Source organism: Cheilinus undulatus, linkage group 9, assembly GCF_018320785.1.
Source record: "Cheilinus undulatus linkage group 9, ASM1832078v1, whole genome shotgun sequence".
Classification (NCBI taxonomy): Eukaryota; Metazoa; Chordata; class Actinopteri; order Labriformes; family Labridae; genus Cheilinus; species Cheilinus undulatus.
In genome coordinates this window covers 44,517,532-44,537,162 of record NC_054873.1, presented here as the reverse complement: position 1 = coordinate 44,537,162, position 19,631 = coordinate 44,517,532, and the positions used below count along the sequence as shown (strand labels likewise).

The 19,631-nt window shown below is 38.8% G+C and overlaps 2 protein-coding genes across 2 annotated transcripts in view; both read right to left on the bottom strand.

Annotated features, from left to right (window-relative positions):
• Window positions 1-1,749: 1,749 nt before the first annotated feature.
• Window positions 1,750-15,028, bottom strand: LOC121515483 (cyclic nucleotide-gated cation channel beta-1-like). Its single transcript, XM_041796279.1, has 19 exons — window positions 14,591-15,028; window positions 13,910-14,105; window positions 12,465-12,500; window positions 11,978-12,076; window positions 11,691-11,845; window positions 10,596-10,811; window positions 9,929-10,137; window positions 9,682-9,732; window positions 9,479-9,565; window positions 8,141-8,205; window positions 7,901-8,023; window positions 7,485-7,626; window positions 7,172-7,331; window positions 6,992-7,089; window positions 6,793-6,876; window positions 6,576-6,694; window positions 6,159-6,305; window positions 4,384-4,582; window positions 1,750-4,286 (listed from the first exon to the last, which is right to left on the bottom strand). Exons 1-19 carry the CDS (start codon window positions 14,904-14,906, stop codon window positions 4,104-4,106), a joined length of 2,685 nt encoding a protein of 894 aa, XP_041652213.1. The 5' UTR covers window positions 14,907-15,028; the 3' UTR covers window positions 1,750-4,103.
• The window catches only part of LOC121514833, a 27,144-nt gene continuing 22,436 nt past the window's right edge, over window positions 14,924-19,631 (bottom strand). The window contains exons 21-25 of the mRNA XM_041795204.1: window positions 17,444-17,536; window positions 17,118-17,283; window positions 15,966-16,002; window positions 15,042-15,326; window positions 14,924-14,985 (exon numbers count right to left, since the gene is read on the bottom strand). Of these exons, the coding sequence (XP_041651138.1) occupies window positions 14,924-14,985; window positions 15,042-15,326; window positions 15,966-16,002; window positions 17,118-17,283; window positions 17,444-17,536 (643 nt within the window). The remainder of the gene's footprint in view (window positions 14,986-15,041; window positions 15,327-15,965; window positions 16,003-17,117; window positions 17,284-17,443; window positions 17,537-19,631) is intronic.

Below are 19,631 nucleotides of genomic sequence, written 5' to 3'. Positions count from 1 at the left end.
ATCACTTGTCAGCTTCATTTGAAAATGTATCAACAAGTCATGATTTTGATGTTTCTTGTATCTTTAAGTTAATTTATTTCATCGGATGGAGTTGCCAGAAAGGGCTATGTATGCCCCCCTCAACCAGTGAGACAAGCAACATATGTTGAGTCTTTATTTATTTATTTTTTTTACAAATATCTCTGCATTTTGATGTATTTTTGAAACATAATTTCCCCATTTGTGAGTAGCATTTTTAGTATAAAATGGTTAATGGTTAAATTAAATTTACTTGCAATATTTCACAGTGCTGGACTACACCATTCGGACATTTTTAAGGGAGAAGCAGTGTTGTATTTATGCGGATTTCAGAATCACACACCGAATCATTTAGTCCAGTGTTACTCTGCCCAAAGTGCCAAACTGTTGAAAAATGCATTTGTAAGAGCCACAATCTAAGTGGTGAAAAGTGGCAATTAAGACAGTAATGGTAGCAAAAATGGTCAAATAGTGGCAAACACTGGGAGAAAAAGTGGCATGAAAGGGCAGAAAGTGGGAAAAATGTGAAGAAAAAGTGGCATAGAAGGGCAGAAAGTGGGAAAAATGTGAAGAAAAAGTTGCATAAAAGGGCAGAAAGTGGCAACAATAGGAAGAAAAAGTGGCATAAAAGGGCTAAAGTGGAAAAAAAATGGAACGAAAAAGTGACATAAAAGGGCAGAAAGTGGCAACAGTGGGTGGGAAGTGACCAAAAATGAGTTAACGATGGCAAAAATGGTCCCAAAGTGACAAAAACATGGCAAAAATGAATGAAAAGTGACTAAACTGGGCAAAAATCATAAAAAAAGGTTGGAAAAAGTGTCAAAAAGTGGAATGTAATTGCAAAAAGCAGGATTAAAGTGTCAAAAATGGGCTTAAAGCAGCAAACACTGGGAGAAAAATGGCAAAAAAGGGCAGAAAGTGGCAAATATGAGTCGTAAGTGACCAAAAATAAGTAAATAGTGGCAAAAATGATCCCAAAGTGGCAAAAATGTGGCAAAAAATGAGTGAAAAGTGACTGAAATGGGGAAAAAGCATCACAGAGTGGCAAAATGGGAGATGAGTGGCATTTAACTGCACAAGGCAGCTATAATAGGCATTGAAGATCACTGCTTTAGTCACTTTTGATTTAATAATGTCACTAATAACTAAGAAAAAAATAAATCAAAATACACCTTTTATTGCAGGCTTCCCAAGGGCCTCTCCCTACTGAGGGCCTGGGTAATCAGTACCCTTTATCCCCCCGTGCTACGCCTATGGACACACCTACACTGAAATACACGCTAACATGCCGGTAGAGCAGACTTCAGGCTTCCATCAACTGAACACTGATGACTACAACGAATGCTTCGATCTGTGCAATTTTCTATGTAAACTGGATCCTGAAATGGAGTAGATAGCAGAGCTACGGAGCCCGATTTGAGCTGTTTTATTTCATCATCAAGATATCAATATTTTTGTTGCAAATGTCTTAGTCATGATGGCATGCCAATGAACTGTCCTTGTCAAAATGTTTGTTAATGGTATAGTACAGTCAATCTATATGCTTCATGTTTGAATTAGAGCCATATTCAATTTAAGTTTTAGTTTGATGAAGGCTGATTTTAAAAAATCACATGCTGCAGTCAGCCTGGAGGCTGTAGTTTTAGACTGTATAAATAACATCTATCTGCTCTTTCATTCTGACACGATAAAGAGTCAGGAACTCTGAACAGAATGTGCTGAAAACATTTATTTAACAAAATTCACAAAAGACTGCTACATCAGTGACAAAATCCATATTATAAACATAAATACACATTTTTGAGTCCTTTAAAAGCACTCATCTCCTCTCTGAACACACGCACGCACACACTCTCTCACACACAATAATCCTTTCTACAGATTGTCTGGCAGTATGGTTAGCTGGTTTGTGCGCCTATCTTCTGAGGCTGTATCAATAATCAATACAAAAAATATCATTCTAACACACATTTACAGCACAAATGAAACATTTTACATCATTAGACTGCATGTACTCCTCATGACACTGTAGAGAAAATGATTATTTTACCTGAAAGTGATTTATCTACATTTTAAAATGAAATATATTAACAATTTTGTACAAAGCAAGCATAAAAATGTGATAGTGTGTAAAATGTATATGAAAGTAGTGGTGTTACATGCACATGTTGAAGTGTTTGTTGATGTTGATCATTTATTGATAACCACGTGAAATCTATTTTTGAGGTAATTAAAGGCTAAGTGAAGTTTGTGCTTGGTATTATGAAAGAAATGATGGCCATAGATTGAATCCTGAAAACACACATAGAAACATTGATTTTCTGCATCAAATCCTGATGAAAGTATAAATGCTATTTTTTCAATCTAGAACTGTACATTTTTTTTCTTTTTAAAAAAATTATAAAACCATTAGCAATACAAGCTACTCACACCAACACAACACCACAATATGGTCAAAGAAAAAACATATAAGGCAAACTGCACTTTTTAAAGTAATGTGTAAACAGTTGGCAGACAACAACAGCAAAAACATTTTTGGAACGTTTGGAAAAAAGTTTAAAGGAACTGTAGAAATGACTTAATTAATCATTATGGCTCTCTTTTTCACATAATTCAAAACATGGTAATTGCAGTGAAATAACTGATGTTGACATGGTGGAGATTAGAATCAGGCTTGGACTTTGCAGTGGCTAAACAACCTTCACACATTCACCTCTCCATGTGATGATCTAATAATAAATAAAATGGTGAATGGGTGTAAAAAGACTCGAAAGCATTGGGAGTGCAAATTAGTTCTTTTTACCGATCTACCCTTAAAAACTGACAGTGATGTCTACAAGATGTAGCTGTTGTCATGTAAAACACAGCCCTTAAGACAGTAGTACAGGTTCAATGCATCTGCACAGCATACTGACAACAGATGGTTTTTCTACTACAGTGTACAGAATGTTAGAACGAGTAAAAGCAGATACAGAACTATGTTGACTATTCTGCAAACATCCAAACTTGAGCAGAAAAGACTAACAGCAAACCATGGCAGTTTGTGAACATGCCCATTTACCTGTATTCTCTCCTTCTTCCATCATTCTTTAAATATCAGCCAAGTACATCTGGTAATTTGCATCTATTTCCCCTTTAATGCCGTGGTCAGACTACACAATCTTTGTCTGCTGCGATGGTCACAGTCAGAAAAGGCGATCAAAGAGCTATAAATTTATGACGACCAACAGGCATTAGAGATGGAACTTGGCCAATCAATGAAACAGACATGATGACAGAATGAAGAAAGGCAGGACTGGACAACACCCAGAGAGATGACTGTAAACAAACATACTGTATTTACTGTGCTAAACTCTATTAGTTAGCCTATCCACGTATTATGATCAATTATATGCTTGTTTGATGCTAATGCCAACAGTATTTACTAACTAGGTTGCAGACGAACACCTGCTATTTTCCCTTTTTTAGTCTGTTCTGGCTTCCCCTCAAAGATTCTTCACAGGGGCAGAGATGTTGCAAGAACTTAGAAAAACTTTTCTTCTGTCTTATAGTTTCATCTTGTAGAACCAACTTCATCTTTCTTCTTCACTATACCATTTTGTTTGTTTATATTTGTCACTTTAGTGCATCCAGAGTGCTCAGTGCTCCCATTGGTCAATGCCACTGACATGACAGGGCAAATCATAGAAGGCAGACAGAAATATTAAGCATGTTAGACTTTCTGTCAGGGAGGCATCCCAGATATAGCTTTGGTTGTCATTTACTATGACATACTACATGGGATGAAACAATCCATTTTCTAGGCTGACATGTCCCAAAACTCTATGACTACCAAATGAGGCCGTGGTTGTGCTTATAACGTGAAGTTTCACCTTGGCATAAAGCAGTTACTTTACCATTTTCACTCCAGTTTTGTCTCTCTGTACATGATCTGTTATCCAGACCTGAAAACTGTCAAAATTTTCCATGCTTTCCCTCCTTCATTGTCCTGTAGAGAGTTATTACAACAACCTTCTTGTCCTTTTCCCACCTTTGATCCCTTTAAACCTATTAACTCTCTTTTACATTTAGTCCATAGTTAGCATTTACTCTGCATCGCTGTGGCCCTGTGATGCAGAGTGAGCTAAATCAGAGTTGTCATTGTGGCAGAAGGAAGCAGATCTAAACCTGGTGGGGCCAGCGGAGATAGGTGATGGTGTGTCATTGTCTCTGTCTGGCCCGGAGCTCGAGGTGGGAGACGGTGGAGGCAGGGAGGAGGAGATGGAGGGCTTAAGAAGAGAAGAGAAGAGAAGCACTGTCTGAATAAATAACTCTTTCTTGTGCATACAATTATTCTTTGTTTTGCTCAGGTTTTGTCTGGTTTACCTGTAATGAGATACTGGACTTGTTTGTCTTCTCTTTGACTTTAGCCAAGGCTCCTTTGAGTCCAGAGGATCTCTCGGTCATCTCCAGAGCTGCTCTTAGGAGTTTTGGTGTCTCTGGCCTTGCAGGGGCTGGCGGCACCTGGGGAGGATCCTTCGGCTCTTCTTTGGGTTCAGGTTTCTTTCCCTTTGTAAGCATTTTCCTGTGGTTAAGACAGTGTAAACCTTCATTAAACTTGTGTGTTCATTACATGCATGAATAAAATGTTCTAAACTAGAAAGAGGGCAGATAAAATACAACAACACAACACTAGTTATGGTAATTATCATAGTGGCTCCAAAAGGGTGGCTAGTTTTTGTGTGAGGTACTTTCTGATAGCAATTATATTATAGCTTATAGTAAGGGCTGGGTCAGGTTGGAACTAATCCCTAGTTATGCTGCTATAGGTTTAGATTTTAGACACTGTGCACAGGGCTCCAGTCTGTTTGTCTCTCACTTCTCATCTTTGTCTGTCTGCATGCATTTATTTCATATTAATACATGTTTTAGGCCGGCCACACACTAGACGATTTTTAAATCTTAAACGATTTTAAAACCGTGGGTGACCACAGACATGAGGACAGTTTCAAACAATTTTTCATCTTTAATCCACTGAACGCACACACTAGACGACCCAGCCAGATTGTCAGATCACTGAAGACCACACACCTTCTGACCTGCCTCTAACCATGTGACTTCAGATAAAAACAAGCAAACATGGATGTCTGTTGATACCGTCTTGCTGTCTCTCCACAACAGGCTGTCCTGGCATGCGTTACAGGTGCAGCAAAAATCATCAAACAAGGGAAAGACTCAGGATGAAATCCTGGCTGGAATTAAGGTACAGTTATATTATGGTTATGAGCAGTGACAGTATGCATGATCCATCTGGTGACGCTATCCGGTGTGCTCGCTCTCATTGGTTGTTGTGGGTACTCTGTCAGCGGCACTATGACCTAGAACCCTAAGTATCAAACATGATTGATATTTATGATTAAGGGTTTGGGAGGCTACGGCGCAATTTGGAGCAGTAAATTAATCATGTCGACATCACACACATGCAGACTACTCAGACAAATAATCGTTTGTGACGAGGCTCCAGTTGGTATACGCCCCCACAATCGTCAGGAGGGGTCAAGTCTTGCCTAAAATTGGGCTTAAAATCCTGTAGTGTGTGGCTGCCCTAACTGTGAATCTGAATGTACCATCAAAGTTGTTATTCATGTATTTTCCTGGGAGTTCCTGAGCTCTCTCTTCTCAGATGGCTTTCCGGGAGAGGGCTGTCCAGCATAAGTCTGGTTCTACTTGAAGTTTCTGTCTGTTAAAGAGAAAATTTTCCTTGCCAGTGTAACTGTGGTAAATGTTAGTGCTGAGCTCATGGTGGATTATTGTGGGGTCTTTGTAAATAATATAACAAAGAGTACTCTTTTGAGATAATATTTGTTATGAGGGGCTTGCTAGCAGCAAAGTAAGGCACTGTGAATTTTTTTTCTATGTAATGAACATTTGTGTTTTTTTGAAGCAAAATTATTGAAGCAAATATACCTGTTTGTTACAATCTACAGACTACCTTCCATGCCTGCACTCTTGCAAGTTTCTCAGTAGAGGAGCTGAGCTGTCAGACATCTCCTGTGGCTAATATACTGTATCTACAATTGACAGACACCTCATAATACCACACTTCCAACAAAACAAACTAATCCTGTAAGAGGGCCTTTACAGTGCAAAAAATGTTTCACCTCGCTTTCTTGCGAAGTAGTTTCTTGGACTCTGGGTAGTGGACCAGGATCTCATTCAGGTCTTTCTTGTCCAGGATAAAGAGGTTGGCAAAGCCATGGGCAATTACGTTTGCTGTGCGCCTGTTGCCCCCACCTACTGCAAGCAAACTGTCAATCAGAGAAAATGGGGTTAAAAAGGACATTTCTCTTCATGTTTGACATTTTGATTAGGGGAAAACAAAGGACCATGATACTTTTTTCTGAAATACTATGGAATTTTCTTGCAAAATAAATTGGGCAAAAGAATGGGAACAAACCTGAGAAATAACCCTTTTTTTCTAAAATATTTATCTTAGGAATCAGAAGTCATGACGGACTAATGCATATCAAATTTTGTAACATTAGTTCATTTATTACCAACTCTTGAAATCTCCTCACCTGATCTCTCCAAAGACTGATCCTGCTCTAAGAGTGACAAACACTGTCTTCCCATCTGGTCCTCCAACCACCTGCACCTCTCCTGCCTTTATGATGTACATCTCCCGACCGACCTCACCCTAAGTGAGACATGAATAGGGCAAAGGCAGAAGATAAGAGGGAGGGAGCAAAACGAAAGAAAACACAGCTTCAAAAACAGGCCAGTTTGCTGAAGTACCTTTTTACAGACATAATCCCCAGGTAAGTAGACAACAGAGCGAAGGCTTTTCAGCATGTCAAAGATCATCTGTCTGTCACAGCCCTGTGAAAGGAGAGAACAAAACTATTTCTGACAATATGCATTATGTTTCTTGAAATAATAACTTCTATCAAACACCGAGTTGTGTGATTTTCATGTTTAGTCAGGGACTTCCTACCTGAAAAAGTGGTACTTTGCTGACAATGGAGTAATTGACATCTATGGCAATGTCCAAGCGCATTTTGTCTGGCAGCTGAGTCAGCAGCTCCTGTTCATCTGGAAGGCAGATAATAAGACTTAAAGTCAAACTGAAAGGTCAGGAGAAAGATGTGCATGACAAAAACAGTGTTTTACTTACCCAGCATGCCTTGTGATTGCCAGGTGTAGTTATACCAGGTCTTAACACGGTTCTGGACATCTTTGGGGATGCGATAGGAGGACATGTATTTAATGGTGTTGTCCATACATGTGCGGTAGTAGGTCTGACCAGCTGTGGCTGCACCAACGACATCACGCATCTGATACACACATATAATAATAATAATTTTCAAAAAATTTTCACAAAAATGTAAAATCAGTCAAATTATTTTTGTAATAAAAACATTTTGGAGCTTTGACTATTAGGTATCCATACTGTGAAAAAGACAAAAGCCCACAGTGCATTCACTCACCTGTCCAATCATGATAGAGAAGGCAAAGACTCCAACAAAGTAGTTGATGAGTTGAAAGACAATCTCAAACAGGGTGGTGGGGTCTGGAAGACCACCAATGGTGATCAGGGTCTTTACAGCAAAGTAGTAACAGCGAATATAACTGAGCAGAGAATAGGGGACAGAATAAGAAATTGGCTTCAAATAAGCGTGAAGGACCATGTTTATACACCAAAGAAGAAGAAAAAGTCACAAAATAAATTTCTGAATACCAAGCGAGATGTACTTTGGAGAGTATATGTGACCAAAGAGGTGAAAATATTTCATTGTCAGGGAGCAGCCTGGTCTTACCTTAACATGTTTTTACTGCTGCAATCAATCACTCATCTTTAAGAAAAATAAGCCATCATTTGTGAGTGAGTGTTTATTTCACTGACCTGTTGCCCTCTCCGTTGTAAACCCACTTGGTTGATCCAAGTCCTGTGAAGGCAGAGCCCCAGTAGTAAAGACAGGCATTGCAGTGGAGACAGTAAAGAAGGTAAGTGGTGGTGCGGATCACCCTGAGAGAAGGAGAATACCACAGTCTTTTAAACTGCATTACAGACAAATCTAGTGAGACAGAGAGAGAATAAGACGTGTGGGTAGAGGACTGTATAAAACATCAGGTTGAAGCTGACCTGTAGATGTAGGCTTTGGTCAAGATTGCTTCCAGACGCTCATTGAACTCAAAGAAGGAGTTGATCTAAAGAGGTATTGATAAAGAGCAGAAAAGTATTGGCAAATGAAGAATTGATACCTAGAAAACAGACATCAAATATTCCAAAAGGAAAACATGTATGGCCAAACTATACGCTCAGGGGACTTCATCTAACTGTGTTTGACTCCATTTTGTGCCCAGATTGTGTATCATAAATAGAATAGAAATAGACAAACCCCATATCACTTTGCACAACACGCTTTAAAGTTCGCTCAGACAACATTGTTTAGGTCATTAGGGTTAAGGCACCATGTCAGTTTATCCAACTTAAATCCTGTCCTGTCTTGGCCGAGAGACTGGCCGAATAACAAGTGTGCGAGTTCACAGGTCATCAGGGTGAGTCAAAGAGTGTTAATCACAGAAGTGCTCTGGGTGATGTAACGGTCTTTAGCTCATAAAAGAAACAAACAACAAATTATGGATTTGATAATGGATTATGGATAACTATTATGGATGCATCAAGAGAAGGACAATATGGATTGGCTTTCCTTCAGATTGAACCTCAGGTATACATGTGATAACGTGAGGAAATTAAATTAAAATGTACACATTAGCTCCCCAAAGGGAGAAAAGGTAAAGAATCTGAGGTCCCCCGGGACCCACACAAACAAAAGGTGATACAAGGATGTGAAAAATTAACATCAAATTTTAAAGTTTTCATTGTTCAAATCTCTATAAAATGGCCCCACACAGTTTTCTTATCAAGAGACCTTTGCATGAACTATTCGTGAGTGTTAAATTATGATTTTAATCTAATTTTGGCAACCTCAAAGCAGACAGAGCCAGGTTGACAGGTTGGGACCCAATGTTGTAAATGATGATGAAAAGATAGGAGCAAATGCTATCCTGTTGGTAGGTGTCAGGATTCATGTTGTTGAGGTCAGTTCAGGGTGTCAAACTAGACATGGTCGCAGGGTGATATGTTGTTAATTATAAATACCTACGCTCAAAATCTGGCCCGATGTTTGACGCTGAGGTGCGAAGTTACAGTTAGACCAAAATCTGTCAAAATTTGTGTAGTCTGAGCCGGCCTTTAGATAAAGCATTAGCACAGTCAAATAGGACCAGCAGGTTTGGAAATAAACACTTATTAAAAACTGATACTGTGTTTTTATGTTAGGATTGCATTTTTGTTTGGTCTTGAGTGTTTGATTTAAATTTCTGCCTAAAAGAGATTTTAATGGCCACAATGCTCACACCACAAGAAGTTGTTTTGTGCTGCAAAGTGAATAAAAATGAATACAGCTAAAAAACTCACCTTCAGCAGCCTCGGTAACCGTAGCAGAGGGTTGACACCAGTTTTAAAATAGAAGATTTCCAGGGGTACAAGGCTGGCCACATCAAACTGAAAAAACATGAAATTAACTAACTAAACGAAATCCTTCAATACATCATTCAACAATAAATTTGTAAAATAAAAAAAAAACAACAATCAGCTTTCTATCATCATGAGTTACTTACTTTAAATCGTTTCGTTTTCATGTAATTCTTTCTCATCTCCTTTTTGTCACTCTATAAAATCAAGAAAGCAATGTATGTTAATAATTAATATTTTTCACATGATTTAAACTGTTTATGGCTACATTAACAATTTTAATTTACAATGAAATATTATTTTTCTTATATGTGCAGTCTTTATCCCCACAGTTTGAAATATTTTCAAGAGATGCTCTTCAGTTTAAGTAAATGCTGGCAGAGTCCCACTCACCACTATGTCTCCTCCACGGACAAACTGCAGGCGAGGCTGGAAGATGGTGATGTCAAGTATGTAAATGAGGTCACACAGGTAGTCAGTCAGTAGCCAGTAGTAAATATTGCCTGGAGTCTGGTAAGGGAAAGCCCAGCGTACAGGAATGAACCACACGTTCCAGTTCCACGCCAGAGAGACCAGTAACATCCACAGCACGTACATGAGGTCTAACGGAGAGACCAAGATAACAGGTTGAGGGAGGGACAAAGGGATGAAGGAGGCAGTATTGTACCATAACATGCTCATATTTATGGTGAACATTGAAGTGGGCTGTTTAATTCTAGACTCATGAAGAGAATGTGACTGTAGTTCAATCTGGAGACAAAGAACAGCAGTTCATACTTAATAAGGCACTGAAAATTAAAAACCGCTGTGTTGATGCAGATTTACTGCACCTGGTATGCATCTTGGTTGTCAGTATGTTCAGAGCCTGAATATAAAGTACAGTAACTCCTCCTCTTCTGGTATGCTTTTCAAAGTAAAACCCCAATATGCTCTTCATTCCAGATATTCCTCTTGTTCTCTGCCTCCACCTCATTAGACATTTGCGTGTAAAATTCAACATATTACACCTTTAAGTAAAGTACATTCTTCAGGCAGGTAGAGTAGTCTACTAGGTTCTCACTGGTAAAAGGGTCGATGCTGGCAGGGAAGCGGTAGTGCAAACAGGCTCGTATCCAGCGAGGGGCTTTGACCTTGCAGCATTGATTAGACTGCTCTCCACCCTCCACTCCTTTGCCTCCTTCTTCTTCTCCATCTGCTGATGGACCTGCTTGTTGCTCCTTTTCCCCCTCCATCTGAGCATCAGGAGCAGGCTGAGCAGCTGAAGCCTCAGGGGGAGCTGCAGCCAGATGAAACAGGAAGGTCAAAAGTCAGAGAAGGGAAGATGCCTTGGTCTGTTCTTCAGTGTCTAATTTTTGGGAGCAACAGTGCATTAGTATTTTATTTTTCATACACTGCAAACGTTTCTAAAATTCTGTTTTCATTTTGTCATTATGGGTTACTGAGTGTAGATCAATGAGAGAAAAAAAGTATTAAAACAATTGTATCATCAAGACTGCAACATAACAAAATTGGAAAAAGTGAAGGTGGTCTGAATACTTTCTGAATGCAGTGTTTATCAAAGGACTCAATTTTGAAAGAGGTTCACTGGAGTCAAACTTCACAAATTAATGTCTGTTTAGGTTCTCACTCACTGTTACCCAAATTCTTGTCAGGGGGCAACTGGACTTGATTGAAGTTCTTGAAGATGTTTTGCTTCTCCTCTTCAAAACCGAAGAAGCCTTTGGGATGAGAGGCAAAATGTCTTCAAGAACCTCAATCAAGTCCAGCTGCACCCTTGACCAAGATTTGGATCTACAAATGAAGTGTGGAAAACTGGTACTGGTTTGTGAGGAAAAAAAGTGCTTTGTCTATGTGCCAGTGAGAGAAACATTAATGTTACTAATGACACACCCTGAGTAAAACTGACAATCTGATATGTTAGTACTACTTGAAAGGGAAGATTTTTTTCCCCTACAGAAAAGACTCTCTTCTAATCAGAAGTAAATATGCAATTAGACATTTGCTACAATGCAATATCACTATGCACCTGTTTATTTTTCAAGGGTTTTTTGTTTGATTTTTGCTGGATTGAAGATTTGGTTGACTGAAGAAAAGACAATATCAGCCTTGTTGTGTTTGTATGTGTGTGGGAAACAAATAAATAAATGAGACTAACAGGGGACAATGCTGTCGTCGTCTGAGCTGTCAGGGTCAATGAGTTTCTCCTTCGCCTTCTCAGTTCTCTCTTTAAACATTCTGACCAGCTCCTGAAGACGCTCGTTGACCACTGTGCTGGTCTGACTGGCTGAAGATGCAGGACGTTCTTTCAGGCTAGGACGATCACACATAAAATTGCATCATTATTATCTTTTTCTCACTTTTTAGATTATTACATGTCCAGATAACATGTTCACACTTTTGTGTATGTGTATATATGATTTCCCATGTGTACACAGTGCTTACATGTCATCTGTGCTGTGCAGACTGGACTGGCTGGGCCAGGCTCTGACAGGAGTGTTTCCTTCTTCATCATCATCTTCACTTTGAGACTGCAGCCTCCTACTGTTAAAGTTTAATATACACAGAAAAATCACTGGGTAAACCTTAAGAGAATTTTTCACCGCCAAGACTCAAATCACCAGGTTTTCCTGTACTTTAAATATTAACACCTTTAACCAACATTTAAACAAACTGAATCAAAATTGTTCCATATAGGTTGCATTCTAAAAATCACATGACACATTTTGCACAAGGACGAGTGAACACAAATGTGTATGTAAGATTGAGAAGAATGCAAACTGAATGAATTCTAAAGATGATGATGCACTGTAATAAGACAATGGCAAAGTTTTAAGATTAATGAACTGCACTAGGTAATACTGACCTATAGTACCTTTTATGTATAAAGTAATGTATGGATGCTAGAAGAGTCAGGGCTGGATAGACTTACATGTTTGTCCAGATGGTCCTTCGATGTCTTCCACCACTGCAGTTCATTTGGAAGAGACACAAAGATAAAGTTTAGAGGTGAATGTAGGCAGACTGGGACACTGCTAAAAGAAGCTTGTGCATTAAGCAAACATAACTACCCACAACACTGTACATGTCAGCAGGACATTTATTCTTTTCATTCTTTCCTTTGTCTTTTGCTTTGAAAAATTTCACGCAGCAGCCACAAGCACATGAAACTGTCAAAGCCATGCTACAAAAAAACCCTAAAACATTTAACATCCTCAGGACAGTTTTAGCTCCATAATAATTTGTCATAAACTGTCTGTGTAATGCAGAAACACTCACTGCAGCTTAACTTGTGTCTGTCTAATGTCTTGATTTAGGACCCATTTTAAATACCTAGGGTTTTTGCAGGACACTGAAATACAGGCAGAATATGTTGAGGTTTCTACAAACTGTGACTACACAGCAGAGGGCAGTAGAACCAGACAAAACTAAACAATGTGCAAAGGTGAAGACTCTCCCTCAAATATGGAATATTTAATGACTGAGACTGTCCACACACTACAGGATTTTAAGCCCAACTCGAGGCTAGATTTGCCTCCCCTGGAGATCATGGTGGCATAAACCGGGGGAAGCCTTGTTGCCTATGTGTTTTGTCTCTTTGCTCAGTCACATGTTTTGTTCTATGTAAGGTCCAAACTGAAAATTTTTCCATAATCAAATAATTAGTTAAAAATATGATATTTAGGTAGTTATGTGATGTGTTCAGCAGAGTGGCCTCAGTTGCGGACATTACTTCAAGACATGTCACAAATATTCAATTCTGAGCAATTATTCAAACTGCAGTTGGTTGAGAATGCATAAAGTAGACCGTTCTTAAACAAACTTTATTTTAAGGAGGAAGCCTTCTGATTGCCTCTGCTAAATCTAACTGGTGCAAATTCTACATGAAAGTTTTATTTTCATGCTCTCTATCAGCTGTAATACTAGTTTGTCAGTTTTTTTTCTTCTTCAGATAGTGTTTGTATTAGTCTTGCAAAACCTACATCTGTCTTGCTCTACTGCACAAAGAGTGTTTTACTAGAAACTAAGAATCACTGTTGACAGAAAATAAACACTACAATGTATACATCCATGAAGTTGCTTACTCTTTGTCTCCTTTGCTGTAGATATGAGCATTAGGGAAGAGGATGAGAATGAAAAATTAATTGCACATCCAGATCATCTTTTTTTCTGTCCAGACTCAGTCTTGGATAATATTTCTACATCCCCTGTGTTGTTCATCTAAAACCTCTACATAAAATATTAAATTTGAAGCAAAATTAAAAATAAATCAGCACTAATAGTATAAGCCTTTTAAAATACAGAATAAACATGTTCCAGTTTTAGTAGCATTCCACTGAATTAACCAATAATAACTAAGATTACTTAGATTCTTACCTCTGACGACCTCCTGAAGAGGTCACTGGGACAGTGAGGGTTGTATGTTTGGGGTCCTGGGGGGTGAGTATTTGGGGGAGATGACACTGTTCCTCTCCACCTCCTCGAGCCCCTGCTCCTCCTTCCTGTCCTCTTTCATGGTCTGAGTCAAAATCCTCTACGTTGACTGCTGGATGAAGGCTGAGGCTGGAAGTTTCTACAGAGAGGGAGTGAACAAAATGATGATGGATAAAAGAAGAGCTAAAATTGTGCTGAGGTTTTGGTTTGTTGAACAAACACAGAAGTAATTAAATCGCCAAATCAGGTAGAATGAATGGAAAATTCATAAGGAGATGAAGTTACAGCTCTATTCCCTCCTGTAATTCACCTTACACCAGAGCTTATTCAAGTTCATTAATAATGACAGAGAATAAAAACGTGTAAAAATTAAACATATATAGTAAAAAAAGAGCTTACAGCTATCTCCAGATGGCATCTTAGTTCACTTGAAACTAAGTGAACAAAGTTGTATTGAACTTAAATGGCTAATAGCTATTTTTTTCTTGAACTGTGGGAGGAAAAGGGCCGTCAGCTTTACCAGTAAAAAGTAAGATCTAGTTTATCCTGATATCACATAGAATATGAGATCTTTTTCTTAGTATGGATGAGTCAGGTATAAACCCAAAAGAAACAATGATTCACCTGCAGGTCTTATTGCTGGAACATCTGAATCATCTTCAATGAAGAAAGCTGGGTTACAGAGACCTGAAAGCTGGCGGGATGGTGAGTTGAGCTGCTTTGATGGGGGACTAACGATTGGTGGAAGGCGTGGGTAGGATGGCACATTAGGCAACTCAAGAGTACTACCATTTGGAGAGGATGGAGATGGGGAGCGGGACCGAAGATGAGGATGATGAGGAGGAGGGAGAGGAGAATGTCTGATGAGCTGGTTCAGCTCAACATCTTGCTGGTTTTTGTTTTGCTGTTGTTTTTGCTGTTGTTGCTGTTTCTTAGGCATCTTGCGGCATAAGGCTGTTAAGGCGGTTCTGTATGTTGCTGAAGTACTGCTGCGTTCTGGTTTGGGCCTGGGAGATCTTCTGCGGGATGTTTGAAAGGCTCTGAGAAAGATCGGACAAAGAGGGGCCAACTGTACCGTCTGGGTTCTTGGGCATGAGCTCTGTTAGAGTCTGGGCGATATTGCGGGGGACCTGTGTGAGTCGTATCTGGGACAACTCTTGGCGCAATTCAGGGGGCAGAGAGGGGAGACTGGGTAAGTGCTTGGTAACGTCAGAAAGTTGTCTAGGTAGCTCAGGCATGGGGGGTATTTTGGGGGCAGAGATGCCGTTCTCTTTGAAGTATGCGTTGATGTTGCCTAGGCACTCAGAGGTGTGAGGAATGCGCATCAGGCAGCTCTTGAATGCATCACAGCTGACCGGAGCTATAAAAGACACAAGCAGATACACAGTTAGGAAAATTATACGCAAACCAGAGAAGAGAGATGAAGAAAGTACATCATAAGTACATTTGCATGCACAGTTCTAATGTTCTACCATTAATGCTCAATTAGGCTATTAACTGGACTTAACAGTATACAGGCATCAGGAGAGAATGGATTTATAGAAAAAGTATGTCTGATTCTGCTACAGAAGGTGGCCCTATTGTCAACCAGACCTCTGTAAACTTGTTTCTATTGGACATTGTTTCCAGATGACCTTGCAAACACGTTAGTGAGCAGCTAGCTATTTGTATGTTGAATGGTAAAAGCATGGAATATTTTACATCTCTGGGGCTTAGCTCAGTTGGTAGAGCAAGTGCCCATATACAGGGGCTATAGTTCTCAACGCACTGATTTATACCATCTCAACTGCTCAAGCCTCAGGACCCACAAGCTAAAAACCACTGCTCAAACATGCATAGAGATACGGAAGTAAATTAAATATAGAGTTCAACCCAAAACAACGGGCCAGGCAAACACACAGAAATGAAACTGAACCCCAGAGGATTAAAAAACAGCTGTTTTCACAGTATATGTTCTAAAATAAGTGAAATAAAGGTAGAAACACAGAATGGGACATACCACCAGCACCACAGCCCTCCTCAGTAGCTTCCCCGTCCTACAAGAAGGGCAAATGAGAGTTATCAGGTAGAGCTAAGGAAAGAATTGTAAGAATTATTTATTAGTTTATGGTAAGGCAGATACCCACACAATAATACTGAAATTAATAAGTAGCTTAACACGCTGAACTTTAAAATCTATTTTTTCCTTTGAAGTAAACTGCTGGCTATAAATTTGAGAATCTTTTTTATCGATGATTTGATTTAAAAAATACAATGGATGATATTAATTTTGTTTTAATTTTTTAAATCAAGTTGACGGAGAATTTTTTCCCAGAGAATATTAGATTAATTCCAAAAATAACTCAACCTGTTATATATTATTTGTTGAGTACCTGCATTACCTCAAAGAACCCATAAGTTTTCAAAGCCAGAGGGCACCTACATTTTTACAGTCGTAATAGGATATTTCCAGTTGTGGCAGCTGCCATAACAGAATTATATAATTTGCATTAAAAATGTGTGTTCACTAACATACTGGTGCAAAAACAACTACATGCAGAGCAAAGGCAGTCAGCCTTAACCCTGATGTAGATAATCAAACATGCTTATAGAAATTGCTACATGAATTATGAGGAGGCCAAGAAAGAGCTACACAACTTTACAAGGGACTTCAGTTACTAACTGTCCTGGCAACAAAACCCAGCAAGTCTCATCAATGAAAGACACAGATTGAGATTTTACTAAGAAAGCATTACAGGTCATAGTGACAGAAAGCCTGCATGCTGGGTGCAGTAAGTCTGCTTCAATGCAATGTGGTTTTTAATCCTTGTACCTCTGAAAGCAGTCACTTTCTGTCTCCACAGTGCACATCCCTCAAGTTCTATCTCATGAGTAAAAAATGAAACTTTACATTTCAAATGCAACCATGAATAGGAGTGCATTGAGGCACAAAACTGAAAATAGTATCTTTTGTTATTGTTTTGATTGAGAGCCCTTTAGCGGCAGGGTTTACATAAAGGACATTTAGAGACAGGGAAGTACAAGACAAAAAGGTAACAGCAGAAAAAAAAGAGCAAAATAAGAATCAAGAAGAAAGAAAAATGAGCCTGAAAAAGGAGAAGAGTGTGGCTATGAAACCAGGGACAGTCACAAATATTCAAGTAGACATTACTTTTTCACTAGCTTTGTCGGAGTCTGGGCTTTGACCATCTGCCTTGGCTTTCTTTGGCTGCTGGGTTACAGGCTCAGCCTCTGCATTAGCTTCCTTGTTGTTGGTTTCTGGTTCTGGTTCCCGTTCTGGTTTAGCCTTCAGCTCAGGGGCTATAACTGGTTCAGGACTTGAAGGTGGAGAAGGAGAGGCCTGGTGTTGCTCTGCTTCCTCCTTTGGCTCTAATTTTTTCCCTAAAATAAAATAATCACCAAAAGTCAAAAAAAAAAAAAAAAAGAAAAGAATTAAACATTTGGAGCATGGTGACAATGCAGATATGATAGAGTTACTGAGAAGTAAAATTTAAAAAATGACCTGTTTCACTGATGATAGGCTCCTCTGACTTTTCCTGCTGCTCCTCCTCAGCTAAGCTCTGTTCCTCTCTGCAGCACAAGTGAAAGAAAATAAAGATGTTACAAGCTATTTATAAGGCTGTCTTACAACTGTCCAATTGAGCTACAATCCTGAAGAAAGCTGTCCCATTAAACATTAGTGAGTTATATTATTTTGAGTTGTGTAAAGTACACAACTGCCCAAGACAAATTGCTTCTTGGGAAAAATAAAGTATATCTTATTATTATCTCATTATCAATAAGAGTACGACAGCTGTGAAAGACCAAAAAAAGTCCAAAAATGTAAACCACTTCAGCTCTGAGTAAAATTGTTTTGAACTTTTACAAATTATAACAAGGCTGTAAATATATAGGGAATGAACATAATAGAGAAAAACAGCATTAAAAGCAGAATATTTGAAAAAATGTTAAATTATGAGGCAAAAATCATACAGAAATTATTTTCTCATGTATAAAAGGCAAACTAAAACAGACAGCCAGAATATGGAACAGCTTCCTTCCACAGACCGATAAACTGCCAACGGCCAGCTGCTGAAGTCCACAAACATGCTACCTTTTAAGTCATTTTTAAATACATTTTGTATGTTGTTATTCTTCATTTAATTCTTACACTGACTTCACTTTTTTAAACATAACATGGATCTCCAGTCCCTTAATGCTAATGTCAATATGGATAAATTAAAACATAAACTCAGGTAACATCCATGTAGACCAGAGGAAGAAAACTGGCGGCCACCCAGGGCACCTCACTCCACTCATTTTGGTAGGTGAGTCAATGATTGTTGTCAGAGCATTTCCATGTAAGTGCCACAATAAAGCTCTACTTCTATTATGCCTAAAGACATACATGTTGATTCCACAACAGCATGATGTTTTGCATCCCTATTAATTCACATGCATTACAGCATTGCAGGAGTATGAGAGCGCACGATACAGCAGAAGCTCCCTGTACATGCTGACATACACACACAGCACTGCATTCCCCTGCTGGCTCTGCAGATCCTGTTCTCACCTCTGTTACACGACAGTTACAACCTCTGGACATGGCACAAAGCGGGATCAAGTTATCATCATGTTATGCTTCCACTGATCGTCATATTGAAGGAAGTAAGACAAAAATATCAGGCCTTGAAATGGCACTGTGACCCAGCCTTCCTCTAGCCATAGAGGAAAACCAGACAAAACTAGACATAAAGGATTTAAACTTGTGCTCTTGGGACCACACCGTACACAAACACCAAATTTAGCACAACATAACAGAAAGATTCTTTCATAATCTTTGATTTATAGTAGGTGTTTTGTTAAGATGAGAAGTTATCTAAACATTTCTTATGGGGGCAGGGCATTACAAAAACAATGGCACAAAAAAGAAATATGCCCAGGCACTAGGCTAACCAATCCCACAAAAAAGGTTTTAAATGTTCAAACTGAAGACTGTTGAAATGGTGTTAATTTTGGCAGCTATTTTAAATTTGTCTTAGTCTTTGAATTAAAATGCCTTTCAGTTTCTGTCATATTTTAGTCATTTTCACTCTTGAAAGTTTTAGTAAAGTGCAGGAAAGGAGCTACAGGCCGGACCTGAACCTGGTCTGCCAAGAGATATGGGGCGCAACCTAACCACTAAGCAGTCTGCAACCCTAAACTTTTTTCAGAGTTTTAAACACCAAAGATCTGTATTAAGCAAGTCTGTCTCACCTCCCTCATCGAAAAAAGGTTGTTGATAAATATATTTAGTCATAGTTTTAAGCTGAACAAATGAACCCTGATTGAAACTAGGGATGCATGATATTATCGACATGATATTGGTATCAGATATCAGCTTAAAAAGTGAATTATCTGTATCGGCTGATATGAAAATTACTGCCGATATTTACAACCTGAATTTAGGTTTTAAAATTGTACTATATCAGCTTTAAATAATGGCAATACAAACAAATAAATTTTTGGAGGTTTAGGCTGGAACAACTGAAGCAGAAGTCTTTTACTTTATTCATCGTCATTCCTTACACTTTAAAGTGTGTTATTCGGACAGAAATTGTTCACTGTTCAGCCTCAAACTTTACATACATTACATGATTTAAGGACTAAAGTTTTAGGTCAGAGCTACATTTAAATATCAATATCA